The sequence below is a fragment of the Leptodactylus fuscus genome, chromosome 6 (genome assembly GCF_031893055.1).
Source record: "Leptodactylus fuscus isolate aLepFus1 chromosome 6, aLepFus1.hap2, whole genome shotgun sequence".
NCBI lineage: Eukaryota > Metazoa > Chordata > Amphibia > Anura > Leptodactylidae > Leptodactylus > Leptodactylus fuscus.
The window spans coordinates 179121635-179132805 of NC_134270.1; the positions used below are offsets into that span (position 1 = coordinate 179121635).

General features: G+C 42.1%; 1 protein-coding gene across 1 annotated transcript; it reads right to left on the bottom strand.

Moving 5' to 3' along the window:
• Nucleotides 1-1358: 1358 nt before the first annotated feature.
• LOC142210199 (chemerin-like receptor 1) lies at nt 1359-2345 on the bottom strand. The gene has a single exon (XM_075279224.1). The coding sequence runs from the start codon at nt 2343-2345 to the stop codon at nt 1359-1361; it is 987 nt and encodes a 328-aa protein (XP_075135325.1).
• Between the last annotated feature and the right edge of the window lie 8826 nt (nt 2346-11171).

Here is an 11171-nt window from a genome sequence, read left to right on the forward strand (position 1 = left end):
GTGCCCCCTTTACTGGCCTCACATGGTATAGTGCCCCCTTTACTGGCCTCACATGGTATAGTGCCCCCTTTTCTGGCCTCACATGGTATAGTGCCCCCTTTTCTGGCCTCACATGGTATAGTGCCCCCTTTTCTGGCCTCACATGGTATAGTGCCCCCTTTTCTGGCCTCACATGGTATAGTGCCCCCTTTACTGGCCCCCACTTGGTATAAAGTCCCCCTTACTCCCCCCCCCCCCCCCCACAGTACATTGTCTCATTATTATTGGCCCCCATATAATACACAGCAGTAATGTATAATACAGAGCGGAGTAACGTTATATCTGTAGTCGTTACATTGTACATTATAAGCAGTTTTATTTATAGAGTTCTGGAATGAATACAGATAAGCGAAAAATCAAAACGATACAAAGCAGAGGCCGAGAAATCTGCAGACAAATATTTGTACATTGTATTAAGATGTTACCGTATCAAAAACACTTTCTTAACACACATTATGATTTATTGTATAATGCCCCTTACCGTAACAGTATGACCTCACTGACTGTGACAACCGCAGGAGAACGGTGGTATTATACTGTATGGTGGTATTACACAGTGGTATTATATAGTGGTATTACATAGTAGTATTATATGTTGGTATTACACAATGGTATTATATTGTGTAACACAATTTTGTTAAATGGTGGTATTACAGAGTGGTATTACATGGTGATATTAGACAGTGGTATTACATGGGGTATTATATAGTGGTATTACATGATGATATTACACAGTGGTATTACGTGGTGATATTAGACAGTGGTATTACATGCTGATATTACATGGTGATATTACATAGTGATATGAGGCAGTGGTATTACATGGGCTATTACATGGTGGTATTACATAGTGATATTAGGCAGTGGTATTACATGGAGTATTATATGGTGGTATTACATAGTGATATTAGGCAGTGGTATTACATGGAGTATTATATGGTGGTATTACATGATGGTATTACATGGTGGTATTATATGGCATTATTACATAATAGTATTATACGGTGATATTATATGGCAGTATTATATGCTGGTATTACATGATGGTATTTCACAGTGGTATTGCACAGTGGTATTATATGGTGGTATTATATGGCAGTATTACATAATAGTATTATACGGTGGTATTACACAGTGATATTACATGATGGTATTACACAGTGGTATTACACATGATATTATATGGTGGTATTACGCGATCATATTACAAGTCACCCAATTAAGTGACCTTTACAATGGCTCTTGACAAAGGTCAGAAACATCAGATCCACCTCTGAATCCGCCATATTCCCTGATAGGACACACGGACAGGGGTTATCCTAATGTGACAACACCTCTAAATTTAGAGAATCCGTTCTGTCTTGTCTTTTATTGCTACTAATATTCTGCTCATCTTCTGCAAATGCCTTCTCAAACATCGCCTGGAAGGAGCTGCAGAAATTGTCTTTGACTTCCCATCCAACAAGGACGTAGATGATGGGGTTAATGCAGCTGCCGATGACTCTTAAGATTTCAGTAATTTCGGCAACTTTATCCACATAGTAATAATCAATTGTATTTGCCATCATTAGAATATGGAAGGTATAGTATGGAGAAGAGCAGAGGAAGAAGACGATGGATACGACCAGGGTGACGGTGAAGGACCGAGAACATAGAGGGACGTGTTTTATGAGACTGTACAAGGTGACCCCTATGTAACTGCAGAGAGTAACAAGGAAGGGAACCAAAAGCAAAAAAACAGATCTTATAATGACGTTCCATTTTATACCATGACGACCAAGTCTAAACTGGCAAGAAACTCGAGAATTATAATCAGATGTATCTGTGAAGATGAAAAACACTACACAAGAAGCTGAAGAAAGAATCCAAATGATCAGGACCACGATGAGCGCCCATCTTCTGGTCCGGTGGTTGTCACACCACTGAGGGAAGGCGATACGGACACATCGGTCCACACTAAGGACCACAAGCTGGAGGGCAATGACGGACATGGCAAAGTTATAGAAGAACACACTGGACTTACACATGAAGCTTCCAAATGGCCAATGGTCGAGAATTTTGTACGTGATTATAAACGGTAGAAGAAGTGCAAAGATAAAATCAGCTACAGCCAAACTGAGGAACCAGACCAGGCTGACTGTCTTCTTCATCCTGAAGATGCCGAACCAGATGACCAGACCATTCCCTGTGATCCCCAGAAGACAAGTCACTGCATGGATCACAATATAGGAAACATTTATGCGGTGTCCATAGTTAGAAGAAGACTCTTCACCATAGCCAATGTCAACTTCAGTAGAGTTATACATTCTGTCAGATGTGTCGTAGGTCGCTCAAATTATCTGCGGCTCTAGAAAGGGAGAATTGAAGAGAAGCTCAGCAAATAGATATTGTATCAATCCAAGAAAGATTGTATGGATTGTGTCATTGGAGGGGGCAGGGGGAGTGTAACTGACAAGACCATTTGTCTCATCGACAAACTTTAAGAATTTATTTATTTATTTTTTAATGTAGATTGTGAGCCCCACATAGAGCGCACAATGTACATTTTTCCCTATCAGTATGTCTTTTTGGAATACGGGATGGAAATCCATGCGAACATGGGGAGAACATACAAACTCCTTGCAGATGTTTTTTTTGTCCTTGGCAGGATTTGAACACCAGGACCCAGCGCTGCAAGGCTGCAGTGCTAACCACTGAGCCACCATGTAGCCCCTTAAACTTTAAGAATTTCTCTAACCATCTTAGTGGTGACATCAGATAGATGGATAGATAGATAGATTAGATAGATAGATAGATAGGAGATAGATAGATAGATAGATAGATAGATAGATAGATAGGAGATAGATAGATAGATAGATAGATAGATAGGAGATAGATGATAGATAGATAGATAGATAGATAGGAGATAGATAGATAACAGATAGATAGATAGATAGATAGATAGGAGATAGATAGATAGATAGATAGATAGATAGATAGATGATAGATAGATAGATAGATAGATAGATAGATAGGAGATAGATAGATAACAGATAGATAGATAGATAGATAGATAGATAGGAGATAGACAGATAGATAGATAGATAGATAGATAGATAGATAGGAGATAGATAGATAGATAGATAGATAGATAGGAGATAGATAGATAACAGATAGATAGATAGATAGATAGATAGATAGATAGATAGGAGATAGATAGATAGGAGATAGATAGATAGATAGATAGATAGATAGATAGATAGATAGATAGATAGATAGGAGATAGATGATAGATAGATAGATAGATAGATAGATAGATAGATAGATAGGAGATAGATAGATAACAGATAGATAGATAGATAGATAGATAGGAGATAGATAGATAGATAGATAGATAGATAGATAGATAGATGATAGATAGATAGATAGATAGATAGATAGGAGATAGATAGATAACAGATAGATAGATAGATAGATAGATAGATAGATAGATAGATAGATAGGAGATAGATAGATAACAGATAGATAGATAGATAGATAGATAGATAGGAGATAGATAGATAGATAGATAGATAGATAGATAGATAGATAGATAGATAGATAGGAGATAGATAGATAGATAGATAGATAGATAGATAGGAGATAGATAGATAACAGATAGATAGATAGATAGATAGATAGATAGGAGATAGATAGATAGATAGATAGATAGATAGATAGATGATAGATAGATAGATAGATAGATAGATAGATAGATAGATAGATAGGAGATAGATAGATAACAGATAGATAGATAGATAGATAGATAGATAGATAGATAGATTTACTTAGCTTTGGCAATGCCAAATATCTATTATGATGTGCCAATAAAGCTTTTTTTATTTGATTTTATTTGATAGATAGAATTGTCTAATTGAAATAATAATGTTGTATGAATAAGATACGTCACTTACCTCCACTCTCCTCCTCCCTGTTCTCCGTTGCAGTATACAGTAGGTGTGTACAGTCCTGTCGTTGCCTCCTCGCTCCCCTGGATGTTTCTCATCACTCTCCTGTCTTGGTATGTTCCTCTGGTTTCGCTCAGTGCCCACATCTGCTTCTATACATCTGATACCTCCAACATCCTGCAATCCAGTAATGAGGGGTTGGGGGAGGGAGAGGAGAACAACATGTGTTACATATGGATGCTTTCTATAGGAGTATATACTGGCACATGAGTGTTGTCGGCTGTGACAAAGAGGCCAGTCTCTGCACTAAATTTTAGGAGAATCACTTGGACACGACATAGAGGAAGTCTTACCACAGAGAGATTATGGCAAAGTTGACGAAAACAAAAGTCATCGACCTAGAGAGGAGTCAGCTCAGCCCAGATATTCAGAACATAAGTGACATTACAAAACACAAACTACAGCCTGCAAAAGGCTAGAAATGAAGAAAGGACACTAAGGTTATATAAGGAATATACGGAAGGCTACAGTATATAGTAGTGATACAGTATATGGATATATAGGATAAACATAACCCTCCTGATAACCAGCCATGATGTCCTTATTGTGGTCAGGTTATCTTCTCATACATGTAGTGTCCTCCTGATAACCAGCCATGGTGTCCTTATTGTGGTCGGGTTATCTTCTCATACATGTAGTGTCCTCCTGATAACCAGCCATGATGTCCTTATTGTGGTCGGGTTATCTTCTCATACATGTAGTGTCCTCCTGATAACCAGCCATGATGTCCTTATTGTGGTCGGGTTATCTTCTCATACATGTAGTGTCCTCCTGATAACCAGCCATGATGTCCTTATTGTGGTCGGGTTATCTTCTCATACATGTAGTGTCCTCCTGATAACCAGCCATGGTGTCCTTATTGTGGTCGGGTTATCTTCTCATACATGTAGTGTCCTCCTGATAACCAGCCATGATGTCCTTATTGTGGTCGGGTTATCTTCTCATACATGTAGTGTCCTCCTGATAACCAGCCATGATGTCCTTATTGTGGTCGGGTTATCTTCTCATACATGTAGTGTCCTCCTGATAACCAGCCATGATGTCCTTATTGTGGTCAGGTTATCTTCTCCTACATGTAGTGTCCTCCTGATAACCGGCCATGATGTCCTTATTGTGGTCAGGTTATCTTCTCCTACATGTAGTGTCCTCCTGATAACTGGCCATGATGTCCTTATTGTGGTCAGGTTATCTTCTCATACATGTAGTGTCCTCCTGATAACCAGCCATGATGTCCTTATTGTGGTCAGGTTATCTTCTCCTACATGTAGTGTCCTCCTGATAACCAGCCATGATGTCCTTATTGTGGTCAGGTTATCTTCTCCTACATGTAGTGTCCTCCTGATAACTGGCCATGATGTCCTTATTGTGGTCAGGTTATCTTCTCATACATGTAGTGTCCTCCTGATAACCAGCCATGGTGTCCTTATTGTGGTCAGGTTATCTTCTCCTACATGTAGTGTCCTCCTGATAACTGGCCATGATGTCCTTATTGTGGTCAGGTTATCTTCTCCTACATGTAGTGTCCTCTCCTGATAACCAGCCATGATGTCCTTATTGTGGTCGGGTTATCTTCTCATACATGTAGTGTCCTCCTGATAACCAGCCGTGGTGTCCTTATTGTGGTCGGGTTATCTTCTCATACATGTAGTGTCCTCCTGATAACCAGCCATGATGTCCTTATTGTGGTCAGGTTATCTTCTCCTATATCTTCCAGAAATAATGTCTGAAAACTATCACTAAGGCAATATGCACATGACTATGTTCATGTTGCTGGGCTATAACTGGACGGCCCCGAAGGCATACAAATGTCATTTATGTGCTGTCCATGCTTCCACAGCCAGTGAGCACGGTCTGCAAAATGGACCGGAATAGAACCTGTCCTAAATTTTGCTCACATCTCATGGCCCCATACACTGGACCATGAAAATACACAATCGTGTCTGGGGCCATGAAATTGAATGGGTCAGTGTGCTAGCCTTGAACAACACGGCGGATGATCTGTGGGGTCCAGGTATTCTGCACGGTATTTACAGATTGCTGTTACTTGTGCTTTATTTTTGGGTCCTTTATGTAACAAACCAGGTGGATACAGACTATGGATCAGTGGTGGGCAGAACCTCGCAAAACTGGCCAAATCCAAAAATTATGAAAAATTTATAACAAACCTAGTTCTGAAATACTAAATCATAAGATTGTTTATTCTGTACAGTGAATGCCAATGGGGAATAAAATCAAATTGCCTGTATCCCTAGGTTTGGTTTGCTTCCCCTCCTAAAGAAATGGAAATAGCGAACATGTGAATAAGAGCGGACAGAGCTCGGTACATGGAAATATAGAGAAGTTACAGTGTCAGGATATGTTGACTCATTAAAAGAAATCTCATGTGTATCACTGCACATGAGACATTTCCCTGTACTTGGAGCTCTTAAGACTTAAGGCTCAAATAAAAGGAGTCATTGAGAGAGACAAAGAGCGGTACATCGAGGAATGGAGAAGCACAATAAAAAACTCCAAGAAACTCACCGTGTACCAGTCATTGCAAAGGGACTACACCATGGCCACCTACCTGGAGAGAATACGCCACCCCAAGCACAGACAGACCCTGAGCCGGTACAGACTGAGCGCCCACAACCTGGAGATAGAGACGGGGTGATACAGGCAGATGTACAAGCCACGGGAGAACAGACTGTTCCAGCACTGTGACCAGGGGGCCCTAGAAGACGAGACCCACTTCCTGCTACACTGCACCAAATACTCAGCTGTGAGGGCCGTCTACTACCAAAGACTCTCTGCCCACATCCCAGACTGGGAGAAGAGGAAACTCTATATCCTACTGGGAGAAGAAGAGGCCACTGTGGAGATCGCTGCCCAATACGTGTCCAGCTGTCACCAAACAAGAGGAAGATGAGACTCCACGGACTGTTATACCCCAAATCAGCCACCCCACCCCACTCCCCCCATACTCTCCCCCTCGACTCCAACTCCCCCCCCCCCACCGCACACACACTTTACTAGCTTTGGCATTGCCAAATATCTATTCGGACGTGCCAATAAAGCCAATTTGATTTGATTTGACTTGGAGCACTTGGCCACCTGATGGCGCTTGTTTTCCTTAAAGTAAGCTTTCCCTGGCACTCTAAGGGGTTGTCCAAGTAACCTGTTTTTTGAATCTAGGCTGGGAAAGGTGAAAGTGAAAAAAATAGATACACAGTATATATGTACAAATGTGTCTGCTGTCCCCAAACATGGCCGGTTTTGCTGTTCCCATGTCTTGTTTTGGCAGAAGTCATTGGCGCACGTGATGGCTGAGGCCAGTCAACAGCCTTGGTGGCCTAAGAAAAGGACATCACTCACGTATGTCACCTGTCACGTTCCGTGTCCTTTCCTTTAACCATGGAAGCCACTGATTGGCTAGAGCAAGCTCCCGGGAGCAGCAGGACCGGACCGCAGTGGGAGACATCGAACCACCGGGTACAGTTGAGTATGTTTTCACCTTCTCTAGATTTTGTGCAAAAAATGAATTACCCCTTTAAGCATAGAGTGCATGAGATCTTCATTCAGCCCTCTCCTCTAGTGTTGTCTCTGCTCAGGGCGACTGTCCCTATCGCAGGTAGATCCCAGGACTGAGGAAGGGTTGAGGTGAGTAGAGTGTTCCTCGAGCTGTGTGCTGGTCACATCAATAGTTTACAGTGAACCCGCCGGTGGCAGCAAAGCCACGCTAGTCCAAGACTGAAGAAAGTTTTATGGAAACGGAACAGAAACAATTGTACTGGTCATAACTACAAAGTCCGTATGTCAGTGTCTTCTATCTTCAGCTTGACCTCAGTGCTGTGTATAGACAAGTTTATAGCCGGGTGGGTGAGATGTTATGAGAAGGAAATCTTCTTCACTAACCTACTTGGCCAGGGTTGCCCAGAAGTCAAGAAGCGGCAGTGTCCTCCATGTGGACATGGAGGATGAGACTGAGCAGATCCTTGTGTCTTGTTACTTTTGGGGGAATTCAGAAGTACAAACAACATTGTGTTCAGATTAGAAGTTGATTCAGCCCCTTAGTTATGTTGCTGTTTCCAATCCTTGGACATTGGAGAGCCCAGTGGAGCTCCCATGTAAGAATGGTGTCCGGGTGCTCATGAAGGCATCAACCTAACCAGATACGGGAATGTACACTCACAGAGCCGGGCAGCCACTAACAATGAGCGCTCATTAAAAATCCATGTTTCATGAATTCATAGAATTAAGGGGCCGCGTGGTTTTCAGAAACATCTTGGCCATATCATGGAAATATCTGACCTTACCCTAACAATCATCTGGTGCATTAGTAACACAGATGGTGGAAATAGCATTAACAACTAATCCACATTGTCCTGATCCAACCTTTATATATGTATTTTGCATTTAGCAGGGAGAGGCAGGTGGGCATCTAGGAAGTTGGGGTGCAATCAAGATAAGGGTGACCCAAACTGAACTCTTACACTGGGGCCCATGGGGCTTTAGCTATACCCATGCAACATGCAACAACTCCATAGGCACACAAGGTCACATACACGGAAATCCTAAAGGGGATCTCTAGTGAAAACAAAACAATCAGCTGATCCATGTAGATCTGGTTCTTGAAAACCCCAATGATTTCGGAGGTGTCATCTATTTCACCCAACTTAGAGTGGCCATTGCACGAGAGTAGAGTTGCTCTATGGATACCTTGCCCTATGACATTACTATGTCCTAATATGATACAAGGGCAGGGTATTATTTTAAACTCAATAGTCATAAAAAATAATAGATTTTAGGTTTTTTTAAATTTTTTGAGCAGTGATCACAGAGCGCTGTAGCAATCCCATCCATGAAAACTTACCCTTACAGCTCGATCTTCGATGGCACACGTACCTGGTTCTATGTAGTTGAGTGACAAGAAGTCGGAGCCCTGTTATAGCTTTGTAGATGACCTAAACCTTGGCCCTCTGCTTGTATCCGTAGGCAGGTATCATGGGATATGGCCGTGACTAAGAGCAAGTCAAAGCACCTCAAAAAATTACATTTTTTTATTGTCGTCCATACACGAGGCTACAAGTTTTCTACATTCACAATATCAGATGTTGGATCCATTTCATACATATATTACAAATTTGGGTGATACAAGCAGTAAGGTTGTTGTTATGGCTCACACAGGGCAGTGTCACCCAATTTTCCTAGGAAACGAAGCCAAAACAGAGCGTGTTATTTCAAGAATTAGGCAACTTTTTATGAACGTTATATATTGTGGACCATATGACTATTTTTGAAGTTCCTTCAGGGATACTTCCTATTTCATAATGAGCCTGTTTCTTAGAAATTTTACCAAAATTTTGGGGGTTAGCCACCCAAGAATTGTTACTATTATCCTACTCTTCTGGGGTCTTAGCATTGTATGCGTGTTTCCCGATGTCTCTTAGGCTTTTTCAGCCTCTGCTGTGATATCCCAGTCAGATTGGGCATCAGAAGTCACATCGGGTATCCATATGTCATGACGTTAGTACACCCAACGCCTGAGTGGGGATTCTGGGGTTTGTTTTTTCTGGGAGCCGTTTGTTCCAGCTACCGGACAAAAGAATGGACATGTTCATTCTTCTTTCCGCCTGAAGACACTCCCTACTCCCGACTAGGCCCATTCAGTTGGGTCTAATCCAAAGCGGAGTGCGCGACTGGATGCCGGTGCACTGCACCGGCATCCAGTCACAGTTACCCGTATTTTGGACCAAAAAACCCATGGAAATCCGGCCTTAGGCCACACCTTTTATCTGCTAAGTCAACCTCTTTTTCGGTAAAGTCATGGCCTTTGTCATACAAGACATAAAAAGTTTCCAAAACAATGTTTGGTGCACCCCTTTTTTTTTACGTGCAAATGAAGCCAGATGAGGGTGCATGTCCACTATTAAATCTGCCCTGGTATATTCCACCCCCTATCACCTCTGATCTACTGCTGTTGTGGAGTGATTGTCAGGTCAATGATTTATCTCTCTGTTTCCTGGCATATTGCCTCACTCCCCCCTTTCCCTTTCATCCTCCACTCTGCAGCCCGGTTTATCTAATTTTCTCCTCACATTCATTGGTCACTTTCCTTTGCCAATCCTTTCATTGGCTAGCCACAACCAAATGAGTTTTACCGCCGATACAAGGATATCCATGAGAGATGAGCAAGTAGAACTCGATCGAGTAGGTATTCGATCAAATACTACGGTATTTGAAATACTCGTACACGATCGAGTACCACTCGCTATTCGAATGTAAAAGTTCAATGCAGAACCAGCATTGATTGGCCGAATGCTATACAGTCGGCCAATCAACGCTGGTTCTTCTCCTACCTTTAGAAGTCTTCTCCGTGCAGCTTCCCCGCATCTTCCGGCTCTTCATTCACTCTGCTTAGGCATCGGGCCTGGGCAGAGCCGACTGCGCATGTCCGCTTGTAGTGCAGGCATGTGCAGTCGGCTCTGCCCAGGCCCGATGCCTGGCAGAGTGAATGAAGAGCCGGAAGACGCCGCGGGGACGCTGCAAGGAGAAGACTGCACGGAGGATCCAGCCCGACCCTCACTCGTGGACTTGGTAAGTATAATTTGATCGAACGTTGCCTACCCCTGAAACGAGCATTTTCTCCCCATAGACTATAATAGGGTTCGATACTCGATTCGAGTAGTTGAATATTGAGGGGCTACTCGAAACGAATATCGAACCTCGGACATTTTACTGTTCACTCATCTCTAGTATCCATAACCTGTCCTCTCCATACAGTATGTCTCTGATATAATCTCTCGCAACCTCCCCGTATATGATACCCAATCTTCTTAAGATCTCCTTCTTCACTCAACCCTTATTTTTTCCAAATCTTCTCCCGTGCATCCCCCATACTATGGAATTCGCTACCATTACACATACGATGGACCATTACACATAAGACTCATCGCTCAAAACTGCAATAACTCCACCACCACAAGACCTCCATCTGAATAATAGATGAAGAAATTCTTTGCGTCATGCAGATAATGTAGACTAGGGAGAACGTTAAAGACCTTGAACAGGAAGTAATAGACATGGCAAGATTTAAAAAAAAACTCATGAAAACCAAACATCCATTTATAATCATAAAATTTTGGACGGAACGGTCCCTTTAAATGT